At 41.1% G+C, this 14,241-nt stretch overlaps 1 protein-coding gene across 4 annotated transcripts in view; it reads left to right on the top strand.

Moving 5' to 3' along the window:
• THSD7A (thrombospondin type 1 domain containing 7A) overlaps window positions 1-14,241 on the top strand; it is a 266,321-nt gene that overhangs the window by 140,142 nt on the left and 111,938 nt on the right. For 3 of the 4 annotated variants that reach the window (XM_077936978.1, XM_028749885.2, XM_077936977.1), the window contains exons 4-7: window positions 4,821-5,069; window positions 8,611-8,792; window positions 11,903-11,971; window positions 13,797-13,952. In XM_077936978.1, the coding sequence (XP_077793104.1) occupies window positions 4,821-5,069; window positions 8,611-8,792; window positions 11,903-11,971; window positions 13,797-13,952 (656 nt within the window). The remainder of the gene's footprint in view (window positions 1-4,820; window positions 5,070-8,610; window positions 8,793-11,902; window positions 11,972-13,796; window positions 13,953-14,241) is intronic. The other variant, XM_077936976.1, reaches the window with a different exon arrangement.

Here is a 14,241-nt window from a genome sequence, read left to right as displayed (position 1 = left end):
TACAGCTGTAACAGCCCCCAGGAAACTGGATAAACACTGGCTTAGAGAAAGTCCATAGTATGGTCTCCTTCCACATATTCCCTGGCTTCTCTTGGTGCTCAGCAGAAGAGGCAAGGAGAGGCATTGCATGTGGATGTGGCAAATGATATTTTCCTACTAAATACCAGCCCTGACACATGAGTATTTGCTGTAGAGAGCAGTCTGACCATGGCTAAAAACCAGTATTTTGAAACAAGCAGCTGAAGCCTAATAGGTTTCAGGAGAGCACATGATTCAATGACTGTTGCCCTGAATACATATTTTGATAAACCTTTTCTTAGTATGTTTTTTAGGTCATCGTCTATCCGGTTTCTACTACTTGATGATGCAAACCCCTTACCCCCTTACCCTTCCTTTGACCTTACGTTGAATTTCCAGAACAACACTCAGTATAGTTTCTAATACTATTTAGCCATCAGAAAGCAGACCAAGTAATGGGAAATTCTATTAGGACAGACTTTTCTTTTCAAATTAGCATTTTAACCCTTTTGCATATGTATCTGTGGTCACCACCATGCAGACAGCTTTGCATATGGTAATCCATCATAACTCAGGATGAAATGGTTTGGACTTGCCGTACAAGTTTCCCCATTATATATGTTAGTATCTTTATTGGTTTGAAGCACATGGTTTGGTTAATGGGAATAATGTATTATTCATACATTATTTCCATTAATATATTATTGAAGCACATGGTTTGGTTAATGGGAACCTTTTGAGCTAACTCAGCACTGTAAGTTTCACTTTGGTTTTTGAGAGTCAGACTTGGGTTATCTGTCTACAACATGCTATAATTCTGGCAGCCTTTTACCTGATGGTGATATTTGACACTTGCCATCAGCTCCAATTTCTCCCTAGGCAATTATCGTTGTCTCAATTCACCCCATGGTATTCACGTTAAGTGAAAAGCTGCATCCACCACTAAAAGCAGGCTGGAAGTTAATGTTTGCATTTTACTTCTTGGTAGGGAATCTAGAGCCAATTTAGGAAGCTTACACTTTCTAAAGTGAGCGCCGCATGAAGTACAGCTATGCCTTGTGCTATGCATTCCTGCGCATAATGTCTCCCTTCCCCCAGCAAGCACTGATCTATAGGTCATTCTGGTTCTTCAGTTCATTGCTAGAATAGTGCAGAATCTGGATTTAAATAAAGGTGAAATGATATTTACTGTACCCAAACTTTGAGAATAGCATGGCAAAAGTTTCCATGAAACTACATCCTCTGCCTTTTTCACAATAGCCGCCCTCATTCTGGAATTTTTCAGGCAGGAAATACTGAGGACATGGTGCTAGGCAGCAGTGGAGATTTTAAAAAATGACATATGTGGGACAAAGTTTGCACCTGTTCATTCTCCCTACCACCAAGATGCTCCCCAGTTTTGCAGCCAGTCAACATGACAATACATATAAAGCATTTTTAACCTCCTTACTCTAACTGCTACATGTCTGAGTACCTTCAAAAGCAAAAGGGTAAAATGTAGCCCTGTGAATGTTTACGCAGGATAAGTCTCATACTTTTCCATTGGGCTTACTTCCTAGTCAAGGACTGCAGCTCTAAGAAATGTTTTTGAGTGTCAATTCATTATTCTTACACATATTTATCAGCATATAAGCAGTGTGAAATGCTGTTATGTAAATAAATAGTAGTAAATAAGTTTGGGTCCCCCCCTCTATTAAATAACAGCAGTTTTCACAAATGTGACAATATGTGTTCTTCATCAGTATATACTGTTGCTTGTAATCAGTCCTTTTTTTCTAAAAAAAATGTTTAGGGGTACTCCCATTTCCCTACTCATATTGAAATATTGCCCGTCAATGAGACCAAACTTAGATTCACAAAATGTTTAGGGGTATGCATACCCCTGCGTACCCCCCAGAAAAAAGCACTGCTTGTAATAAAATAGGAATGAGTTCCCTAGTAATTGTAATGCATTCTTCCTGGATTCCCCTTAACTATTCTATAGGAAATTAATCCCAGGAACTCTGCAATTTCTTTCATCTCTTTCTTCCTTCAAAATCAACAGCATTTCATTTTCATCTGTGCTTGGATTCAGGTGTCATGTTATTTTCCATTTTCACTTTGTTAACCCATTGTTCATCAGTTCATCACTCTCTCTCTGTATGTATATGTGTAGATACACACACACATGCTTGTCCCAGGCTGGCTGATGCATCTGCTGGCAATGAAAGCTGACGAATGACCCATAATCCAGATCAGTGTCCCTCAACTTAGTGCCCTCCAGATGTTATTGGACTACATTTCCCATCAGCCCTCATCAAGCATGGCCAATGGTCAGTAGTGATGAAAATTGTACCCTAAAAAATCTGGAGGTCGCCAGGTTGTGGAAGGCTGAACCTCAAAGACCACATTTAAAACATACATTTAAAGTACAGTGGTACCTCAGTTTACAAACTTAATCTGTTCTGGAAGTCCATTCTTAAACCGAAGCCATTCTTAAACCGAGGCGCGCTTTCCCTAATGAGGCCTCCCACCGCCGGTGCCCTTCCACCGTTCGGCTTCTGTTCTTAGACCGAGGTAAAGTACGCAAACCGGGACACTACGTCCGGTTTTGCAGAGTTCATAAACCAAATAGTTTGTAAACAGTGTTGTTCTTAAACCAAGGTACCACTGTACTATGATATCCAAAGGAATTCTGGGTATGATAGTTTGTTAATCATGCTGAGAGTTGTTGGGAGACTCCTAGTCCCTTCCCAGAGCTACAATTTCCAGAGTGGTTCAGCCAATCCTTCTTCCCAGGGAGCTCTGGGAATTGTAATTTCGGGAGGTGAAAAGGAGTCTCTTAACAACTTTCAGTACCCTTAAACAAAACTACTGCTCACAGAATTCTTTTGAGGGAAGCCATGACTATTTAAAGTGGTATTGTCGTGCTTTTAATGTATGCGGTGAATGTGGTCTAAGACGTCACAATTTTTCATTTGCCTCTGAATTGTCGATTGACTTCACATATAGCTATAAGGGTGAGGTTGTATGTGTATTCACAGTGATTTCTGCAGTCCTTGCTGCATGAGGAAGCTGTCATAGTGGCTGTTGGTTTTCTGAACTGTGGAATATATTTGTGTGATGAACGCAGGCTCATTTGGCACTATTCATATGTCAGAAATCGTTGCCTCTATTTGTGCGTATCTATTACCACCACTTTTTTCTGCAGGGAACAATAACGGGTGCTTTTTCCCCCTTAAAAAATTAATCTCATTTGACTAGTGATTGACAGTTAACATTTTGTGCAGTTCTATGATAGGCCTTAATGTCAGTTAAGCATATCACACTGAAGTGTAATACCATCCGCAATGGAGAGCCAATAAGAAAGAGAGAGAGAGAGAGAAAGGATGACACAGGAGACCCAGCCCATATGTTGCGCAATAGTGAGAGGAAAAGCAATTTAAAGGCAAAGGACAGCATGAACTGCTTGCACTACCTAATAACTAACAACCCGGGGTGGAGCTAGAAGCAATCCCCATTGGATATTGGCCTCTGTACCCTATCACAATGCCCTTTCTCTGTGTTGTCAAAGGGAGGCTTTTCCAGGTCTTACATTTAGTGGCACTTCCTCCCCCCTCCCCCGACCCACAAGCCCATTAAGCATCCTCTAGTTTGGGAAGCGGTACTGGAGGCCCTTTCTCTGCTTAGCTTCCCCTCTGCACTGTCATTTCTGCCAAGTGCCCAGGAGTCAATAATTGGGTTAAAAAAAGGACAGCAGCCATCATCTAATCAGCTGGTCCATGTGCAGATAAAGAAAGAACACTTTTGCTAAGAGGAAAGCAAAAAAAAAAAAAAAAAAAAAAAAAAAAAAGGACTTAGGCTGCTGCATTTGGCAGCCAAGAGATTTAGTACAATTCCTTTCCATCAACTGGCAGCTACCCAGTTTCCTGAGGAAAGGAAAGTAGAAATGTCCTCCATATTGGCTGGTGGATAAACAAAAACTAATTAATGAATGAATTAATTAAATGTTGGCTCTTTCCCGAATTCGGCTTCCTTTCACACTACATACAGGAAGTGACATGGCCTCTGATCTGCCCTTCCCTTGTGATTCCACCCAGCTGCAGACAGTTGTTGACCAGGGGCCTTCTTCCTCCCATGCTGAACATGAAATGTGCCTCTTCTAGAAGGTGGAGAAGTTTTGCCTACCCATCCACTTCTAGAAGGGATGGGACCTAACGTCTCTGAATATTGGCAGTAGGTCAACTATGAGGGATGAAACTGCTTACAAGTATTTTATGCCATGGATGTAAAAATTAACTGGATTTCAAATGAGAATATTAATCAGCTCTGCCCCATATAAAAGGCTAATAGAATTGTAAACCATTTGTTGACATCAATTAGGCAGTGTACTAAGATGACTTTTCTTAATTGGAAATGAATTGCCACAGATACATAGTTAAAGGCACGTTACTATACATACACACACTTTTAATTATCAGCTTGGCAATTATAATTTTAGAAATAACTACATTCTGACTTGCTCATTACTTTAATTTAATATGGCTCTTAATACAATATTTCCTATTGGATCCAGCATAAATAATCTAAAGTATTAACAAGTTAGTTATCTTATTACAAACAGATTAAAGAAGCCTCTCCTCTAATTCTTGGCCATCTATATTTCTAGAACAAGGTGCAGAAATGTCTGTTTCATGAAGCAGGAATCACTTCCCAGAAGATATGGGTATAAGAAGGCACATTTTATTGTGCAGTGTGTATCATGCAGTCATAAAAATTAATAAATGCATACATTTTCTGAGTACCTTAATGCTCTTTTACAGCTTTTGCCAACAAGAGACGCTACCAATTACCTTCCAGTCCTGTGTGATCACTAAGGAATGCCAGGTGTCAGAATGGTCTGAATGGAGTCCATGTTCCAAAACATGCTTTGATTTGACATCCCCTAAAGGAAATCGTACAAGAACACGGACCATTAAGCAGTTTCCTATTGGCAGTGAAAACGAGTGTCCAGAGCTAGAAGAAATAGAACAGTGCACAACTCAAGGAGATGGGGTGGCTCCGTGTATCACGTAAGTATTGACATGTCCTAGACCTTCAGCAATGGGTATGCCTGGGACTCATGTTATTCTTGCAGCCTGGGAGCTGCTTCAGGGGCCCTCTATTTTACATTAGTCGGGTGATGTGTGAAGCCCAGGGTTACATTTCAGATAAATAAATAGTAATGGAAGGAGCCCATTCTTTCTGTAGGGTTACCATGGCATGGGTCAGAGCTCCAGTGTGAGCTCCAGTCACATAGCCCTTGCCTTCTCCCATTACCCATTGGTGCAGGTAGGAACAATACTACTGAAGCTTCTATGCCACCAGACTAACATGTATCAGGCTTGCTTCAACTAATATGGAAATAGTTTCTGGTTTTCTACTGGGGTGTGCTTAAGAGTTCGGTACAGATTAGAAGGCCCCATACCTTAGTTGGTCAGTCAAGCTCATTCTTTTAGGGTGAAAGGAAGCAAATATTCACAGTTATCCAAAATAGAGCTACTACATTCACATGCGGGGCATTTACAAGAATTTACAAGGATTCCAACATTTTATAAGGCATTGGTAAAATGACTTCAGCTATTTTATTTTATTTAACCCTGGGAAGGAGATTTTGGTTTTTCAAGGAATTGCTGTTGCCAGCGGTTGTGCAGATAGCAGCACTTGGAGAAGAGCTTTTTTTTGCCACCTCCAAATGCATCTTGAATTATGTACAATAAAACCATTTTGGGTCCTGGTAAATAGACGAAAAAGAGGTTCCTTTGGGCCTGCCACCTTAAAAGCGTTCTTTGTCATTCTTGGAAATCAGTAGTTTTGTAATATTGTGATCACCCTTCTTGTGGGCTCTAGTTCTTTTCTTTCAAAATTTTTGAATAGTCCTTGCAAGATTTCACTTTCAAATGTAATTCTGGTTCATAATGTGTTTACTGTAGCAGGGCAGGAAGAGTTTTAAAAGCTGCAGTTAAATTAAAACTTAAGAGCAGACACCATGAGGTTATTGTTATGGAGGTATCTAAAAAATATACTACCCTGTGTAATGGATGAAGCCAGTGAACCAAAAGTACTCAAGATCATGTTTCCAATGGAACACAGAATTTCACAAGTGGAACATCACTGCAGTTCAGCCAGTGGCAAGAGAGGGCTCACAAGAGATAAGCAACAGCTATGTTTTTATCCACACACACTTTTTATTGTGTATATAGATATAGATAGGGATATCCACTGGCTCTAGGAAATGAGTATGCCCATAATTTAGAAAGAAATTCCAGTTTTTATATGGGAGAGGGGCATTAGTTGCCTTATCTTCAATGTATTGCCAACTGGTATCCGTCTCAGCAAGGTGGCACCAGAGTTTCATTTTGGGAGTATATCAGTGTAATTGCTGGACAAGAGCAGTATTTTCCACAGAATATTTTTTGCAGCAAATTCTCAGTCTCTGAAGTATTCTACACACAGAGGGATAAAAGACCCGTTCTGTGTGCAAGGCTGATAAATATTCCTTGAGCATCCTGATGTCTTCAGCAACTGGTCAGTAGGGGAAAGATCTAAAAGTAGCAGTAAATAAATTAGTCCTGCTTAGAGCCCAGAAGACGTGGCAGTAAGCAGTTTAGATTCAAACGATTTCTTTAATGTGCAGCTTCTAATTGAGATTAATATTAGCACATGAACATAGGGAACTGTCTGGGTTCCCTCCCCTCCTCCCACGTTTAATCTTCTCTTTCATTTTCTGGGAAGGAGTCGCAGAGTGCAATAGTATGTATGCCTACTCAGAAGTAAGCCCCTTTAAACTCCCTGGTTAGTGTGTATAGTACAGGATTGCAGTCTTAGCAAAGCTATTTTTGATGTTGTGTTATTTTGCTTTCCTGTCTTTGATTGTGGGGCATTGTCATTCTTCTCGGAAGAAAAGAAATATCATTCTCCATCTCCCGTGGCCTGTAGAAATGGTTCCCTTGATATCTGCTTAAAGCGCTGGTTGAGTGGAGCGTCTTGTGACATTTCTTTCGCTTCATAAGGCTGATTGAGATTTTTAACTCTGTATCAGATCTTTTTTCTCTGTGCACTGGGCTGATTGGAAAGCTCACAGCTTCTGATCATTCATCATTGCTCAGCAGGGAGGCCTGAGCATTCCAGAGAAACCGCCATCATCTTGACAATGAAGGAATATATATATATATATATATATATATATATATATATATATATATATGCTTTCGTAGATTTTCACGGGTATAGGAATGCAGGTTTTGGTGTCCTCGGGTGTCTTCCCGTGTAAAAGTTGGGGTGTCTAGGCGACGTTTCGACGTTTCTGCCCAGAACATTGGAGGCTATACACCACACCTCCTCAACAGTATTTATAGGAACTCAAACACTGAGATCCTGCTCTGTTCCAGTAACAAGAAGCCGAAAGCACCAGCCTGAAGATGACGAGTGAGACCTCGTCGAAACGTCGCCTAGACACCCCAACTTTTACACGGGAAGACACCCGAGGACACCAAAACCTGCATATATATATATATATATATATATATGAGAAGCAGAAGTGAATAGGGAGCAAAAGCTATAGCTATGCATGATAAACTTTTCTGTTTCTTATCAAAGGGAAACTGAAAGTTTCTAATTCCCTTCCCTGCATGCAACATTTTCAATGTATACGTGTTTATCTTGGATTTCCTTGTGTTTTCATTGCATTGTTTTAGCTTCAGATTGTTGTGGCAGCTTACCCAGGCACTTCGTTTTGCCTCCATTCACGCAGCAATCTGCCTGTCGGTTGTAATACATAAATAAATCTATTCATTCTTTCAGTAATTATCTGTCATTTAGTGTAAATAAAGCACTCCTCTCTAACCTGGAATGCTGGGTTGCATCCAGACTAATAGTGCTATAGCCTTAATGCCCCTTGATCTCTAGGTAAGCGGTATAGGATTGTAGCCTTACTTAGTTTCACATCATTCCCATTGAAACCAGTGGGACCTAAGCCATGGCAAGCTTGTATTGCTGATTTTAAAGGGACCTAAATTTAACTAAGGGGACGCGGGTGGCGCTGTGGGTAAAACCTCAGCACCTAGGACTTGCCGATCGCATGGTCGGTGGTTCGAATCCCCGCGGCGGGGTGCGCTCCCGTTGTTCGGTCCCAGTGCCTGCCAACCTAGCAGTTCGAAAGCACCCCCGGGTGCAAGTAGATAAATAGGGACCACTTACCAGCGGGAAGGTAAACGGCGTTTCCGTGTGCTGCGCTGGCTCGCCAGATGCAGCTTGTCACGCTGGCCACGTGACCCGGAAGTGTCTGCGGACAGCGCTGGCCCCCGGCCTCTTGAGTGAGATGAGCGCACAACCCTAGAGTCTGGCAAGACTGGCCCGTACGGGCAGGGGTACCTTTACCTTTACCTTTAAATTTAACTAATGTAGTCTGTATCTGAACCATTTTAGCTAATTACAAAAATAAACCTTTGGATTGCTTCCCTGCTGATAACGAAAGCCAAAATGTTAAGACACTTTGCTTATGACGTGAACTCCGATTGCTTTATCGTGCGTTTCAGTTGCTAGTTTTATCAATTGGCAATTTATTTGATTCAGGTATGGATGGAGAACCACAGAATGGACAGAATGTCGCATTGACCCTTTACTAAGCCAACAGGATAAACGTCGAGGAAATCAAACAGCTCTGTGTGGAGGTGGGATTCAGGTTCGGGAGGTATATTGTGTGCAAGCTAATGAAAATCTCCTCTCCTATTTAAATACCCTTAAGGAAAAAGAAGGTATGTTTGAAACAATAACGAATGAATTAGCATAAATGTTAAACCTACCAACGTTACTGTTTTCAGTTCTCTTAAATCACATTTCAGTTATAAGGTATAAATGCTTTCTGAGTTATGGTATTCGTGGAAATGTGGAGCATAATGACTGCAAGACTGGGCCACAAATCAGGGAGTCTCTCCGGTTTGATTCTCATCGTTGCTGTTAATGCACTAGGTGGCCTTAGGCAACCCATTCTCAGCCTTATGTCCCCTCACCTGCAACACAGGTGACAGTAACTTACTTTACTGGGTTATTGTCAGGATGAAAACCACATAATGTGCATGAATCAATTGGAAGTGTATACAAATGTGAAGTTTATTATTATTATTATTATCATCATCATCTTTAATTGGCCATCGTTTCTCAACTGAATGTTAGGAATTGCTAGTTCAGCACCAAATACCCACCTGCTTCAAGTATCCAATGAGCAAAGATGTGTATCTTGTAACTCAGTGCTTCATACACCTGTTACCTGAGACCCTTTAACCAGAGAACTGGGGCTGGCATAGGACACATACAACGTATGTGCTTTATCACTGAATTCTACACACTCTACTTATTTGATTGCCCTCAAGTTCCTTCACCATGCATAAAGGATCTTGCCAGCAAAAACAGTTAATTCTGTCATGCAATGCAGCTTCAGGTTGGTGACCCAGACACTGTTTGGGGTCAGTGGTATCCGATGTTCACCGCAGCCATATGCATTGGGGGACCAGGACAATGCTAGCTTTGTGAAATATATGAGAGCAGCCAAGTGATAATTGTCATCAGGAGGAAAACTATTTCTATTTCAAAATCCATTTGTAGTTCTTCAGTAGCTCAATTTCTCATTTAAATGAAAAGTTTATCTTTACATTCCCTTCTTGTGTTACCTGAAAAATCTCTTGAGTCTCACAACCCCTCTTCTCATTTATAGTGGGCAATGTTCCATTTAACAGTGTGTTGCTATGATCTCCCTCTTTTTTGCATGCCTCCCACAACTTAAAGCTGCCCGTGCCAATCTTGTCCTCTCCAGATGTTTTATTTATTGAATGAATTAATTAATTTATATGCCTCCCCTTCATCAGAAACACAGCAAAAACTTTCTAAGACAGTTAAAACATTCTAAAAGCAATTACAGTTAAAAGTATCCGAAAGCAGTTACAGGTCAGGACTTTCTAAAAGCAGTTAGAAACATTCTCCTGTCCAATGATCTTAAGGTTGCCAGGAAGAGCGTTCTTCAGCCAAATGCTTGGTAAATAGGAATGTTTTCATATTCCTCCTGAAAATTAATCATGTTACAGACAGGCACACCACACTAGGGGAGGGCCTTCTACAACTGGGGAACCACCACTGAAAAGGCCCTGCCACAGGTCAGCACTAACTGGGTGGCCCCCAGTGGCAGCACCACCACAGCCTCACCTCCAAGATTTAATGTGCTAGTACTAACACCTTGAATTGGGCCTAGTAGGTCACTGGCAGCCAGTACAGAGCTTTCAGGACTGGTGTCACATGGTCCCATCGGGGCTGCCCACTTCCCAACTTAGCAGCTGCATTCTGCAGCCTCTGGACCATCTTCAAGGTAGCTCCACATAGAGTTTTGGATTAGAGCCCCAGCCCACATTGATATGCTGACTGGGACTGATGAGAGTCCTTGTCCAAAACATCTGGAATACATCAGGTTGATGAAGGCAGCCTTAAGGTTACAGTATATTTATGAAATCTAAGAAATGTTCAATGGGCATGGAGATTGCAAAAGAAAAAGGCTCCATAGACCACCCTGTCATGGAATCAGCATTCTATCATGTTAATCTTTCTCTAACAACTTGTAAAAACAAAGAGACTTTCCCTTCTCTGTATATACCAGCATCGAAATGGGAATTTTACAAGTTCACAAAACTCTTGATAACTTGCACTTGCGGAATTGCACAGTAGAACTTAACCAGTGGATTGTATCTTTAACTAAGTGGCATTCTCTAAATAAGTGAAGCAATTGTATGGTACAATTTAACAATATAGTTCCCACCCCTTCTTTAATGCTATAAAACAATTCATAAAACCCAAATAAACTTGAATAAAATGCATCCTAGCCCACAGTTTCGAACGACCTGAAACACCCACAATATATTCTGGCATTAGGCTGTACATATTGACTTTTAAAGAAATACAGCCACAGAGGTGTCCTTAGCTTGTTTCAAATAAGAATTATGTTTTAGAGACCCAGAACACGGTCTGTGCACATGGCGGTGTTACTTGAGAAGGCTAGAGAGCCAAGTGCCGATTTTGATCCAGATACTTAGATCAAACCATTCTTGCTCTGCATGTGGTACATATTTCGACCCATTAATAATGATGGAAGTGCATAGTTTTTATAATGCAGACCATCTCAGAGAACAGGGCAATCAACCAGTCAATGAGGAAGAATCAAAATGTTTATACCATTTAGATGGTGACAGTAAGTCTTGCATAAAGAAAGACGTTAATAAAGCCAGCAACAAACTTCCAAAGGGGATCAGGATTTCAATAGTCCATAACATCTTTTCTTAGTATAGGCTGACGTCAAAGCTATTCTTGTTAGAATGTGTCAGGAGAACTGGAGACTATTGAACTGCTCTGTCTCAGTAACCTTCCCTAGAGGTTCAGCTAGTAAAGAGAGAAAGTTGAGCTTATGTTTATAAAGCTGTAGGAGGCAGGAGAACATCACAGGGGTAAACTGTATTGAGATTTCTATGTATTATTCAAAGGTGATGTGACCGTCCCACACTTGCTCTCTCTCACACACACACATACAGGCAGGCAGGCAGGCCTGCATATACACATAGGGGGAACACACACACACACACACACACACACACACACACACACACACACACACACCCTACCTCCCACTTCTCTGCCAGTCTGTGCCGATCAGCACAGTTTGAACTAGGGAATGGCAAACAAACAAAGGAAACTCAGCCACTATAGCTGTTAGATGCTCCATACTTGCAGTGTAAGCTGTGTAATTCTAAGCAGCTCGTTCTGTCTTAGGCTGTATCAAAAACCCTCCGTTCTCTTGTATTCATGGCGGTCTTTGTCCCTGCTATTTCAGAAAGTCAGTCACAGAGCACATCGAGGGCTAGTGCTGCACCACTTCTATCAATCACTTTTGAAATAACAGGTATGTAATTGAGGCCTTCAGTCTGACGTTTCACTGAAACACGTCTAAGGACTCGCTCTTCAGTTTGAGAAAAGTGTGTTGGCTGTATAGAGGACACACCGCTCTATTAAAAACAAACAAACCAGTTTCTCTGTTTCTGAAGCTGTGGGCTTTCACATTAAAATGTTGAAGATATTAAAAAGAATGATAAAAGAGCATAACTGATTACACTTCGGCATGCATGGAACAATACGGATAAACTAGAAATTTATTTCTCATATTCCTTTTAATGCATTTAGCGGCTCATTTACTTCCTGTGCCATACAAAACATTGTGACTTACATGTTCCATTGCTTATAAACCTTAATTCAGAAAGTAAGGGGATGCTTTCACCTGCATGTGCAAAGCTGGGGTGCCTTCCAGACGTTGTTGGACTTTAGTTCCCATCAACCCCACCAGCATGGCCAATATAGTCAGTAATAGTGGCATTTGTAACCCAACCACCTCTGTAGGACACCACACTGACTACTCCTGGTTTGGAGAGCCTTTGGTTGTTATCACGAGGACCTTCTTGGCAGTGGCCACACAGTGAAATTTGATCCCTTTGGATTCTAGGCAGGCCTCTTCTCAGTTGGCCACAAAGACCATCTTTTTTCAAAAGGCCATCAATGTTTTTTATGCCAGGAGTATAGAATGGAGGTGATGTTGAAGTCTACTGCAATTCCTTTTTCATGGCTGTATTGTTAATTTCTGTGCTGGGATTAGGTTTTAGTGTTCTAAATGAATATTTTAAATGGTTTTATTTGGCTGTGTATTTATGTTGTGAGCCACTTTGTGGAGCAATAAATTATGCAATTTCATTGCAGCCTCAGTTACTAGAGTAAAGGATTTCCTAGAGTGAAGTAGCTTTGTTGGTAGATAAAAAAACCTTCCTCCATATATGCAATCCTCTTCTGTAAATCTGATACAGTGAAATTGTGCAAGATGATCCTCAATGGTTTGGGCTGGAGATATCACTATAGCATGCACCATTCACAAGACTGGGCTGGAAACAGCATGGACCAGCTTTTCTTCTCTTTTTTTAAAGCTAAAAATGGAGCCTTGGTGTTCAGAGGCAGTATATTTGTGATTGAGTTATCTCACAGCTTATGTGCTGTTTATGAGCCCCCAGTGGTTATGGCTGGCTATTATTGGAGAATCCAGCTAGTCAATTCTTATTTCTTAAGTGTCTCTAACTAGTTTGTGTGATGTGCTCCCTGCTATCTCAAGAGTCATAGAAAGCTTCCTAAGGAGATACACTTTGCTTCTATTTCCTTTGCCATTGCATGCATGTACCTAGGGAAGGGATCCTCATAGGCCACTGGTTTAATAATTCTGTCCGGCTGTAGCATACAGAAAGCACACTACTGTCATTTCCCCCTCTTGCAGGAAAGAGGAGTTTGAGAAACTACACAGCATATGTATACCTATTCAAACCTCCTTTTCTTTAACAGTGTGGTCTGAAATAGCCTTTTGAAAGTGGTGACATTGCTTATGGCGCAGCTGTGTTTTCGTTGCATGGAATGGAAGAACAGAATGCTTGGAAATTACGCAGTATTTTCAGAGATTTCCAAACGTCATGTCTTGGATATGAACTAGCTCTAGTATAGCTTCTAGTACAGCTTCCTGGGCTGTAAACCCCCCTCCCCAATTAAAAAAACTAGAGGGCACCAGCTTGAGGAAGACCAGATTAAAGAGATGAGAAAGCACTCTCTGATGGGCAGCAGTGTTGACTTGCAGCAAAGCTTCATTCATGTGTGAAATAAAAACAAAGAACCCCATTGTGCTGTCTTTTTCTTCCCTATAGCATCTAAGCCAGTGGACTACAAACTGTGCACAGGGCCGACACCTAGCACAACGCAATTGTGCCATATTCCGTGCCCCATAGAGTGTGAGGTATCAGCCTGGTCTGCTTGGGGGCCATGCACCTTTGAAAGCTGTGATGACCAACAAGCCAAAAAGGGTATGTGCAATTTTTAAATAAATGGGTATTAGTTGCTTTGATTGCATACTGAGCTATGTTAGAATAATGTTTGAGCTCCAGGTTGATTTTGACATAAGCCTCGTATACAGATAGGTGGCCAGTGCTACCAAAATTTGATCAGAAAGAGACTTCCATGTTTGCTGCCAATATTAAATAGAATTCAAACAGGCATTACTTCCTTAGTTTCAGAACCTTAAGGCAGTATTGTCTATCTGAATTCTTCTTTTATTGTAGCCATTGTTGATAATAAGAACTTCACTGGAGAAGG

Source organism: Podarcis muralis, chromosome 12 (genome assembly GCF_964188315.1).
Source record: "Podarcis muralis chromosome 12, rPodMur119.hap1.1, whole genome shotgun sequence".
Taxonomy (NCBI): domain Eukaryota; kingdom Metazoa; phylum Chordata; class Lepidosauria; order Squamata; family Lacertidae; genus Podarcis; species Podarcis muralis.
The sequence above is the reverse complement of the archived record's forward strand: the minus strand, read 5'-3'. Positions and strand labels throughout refer to the sequence as shown.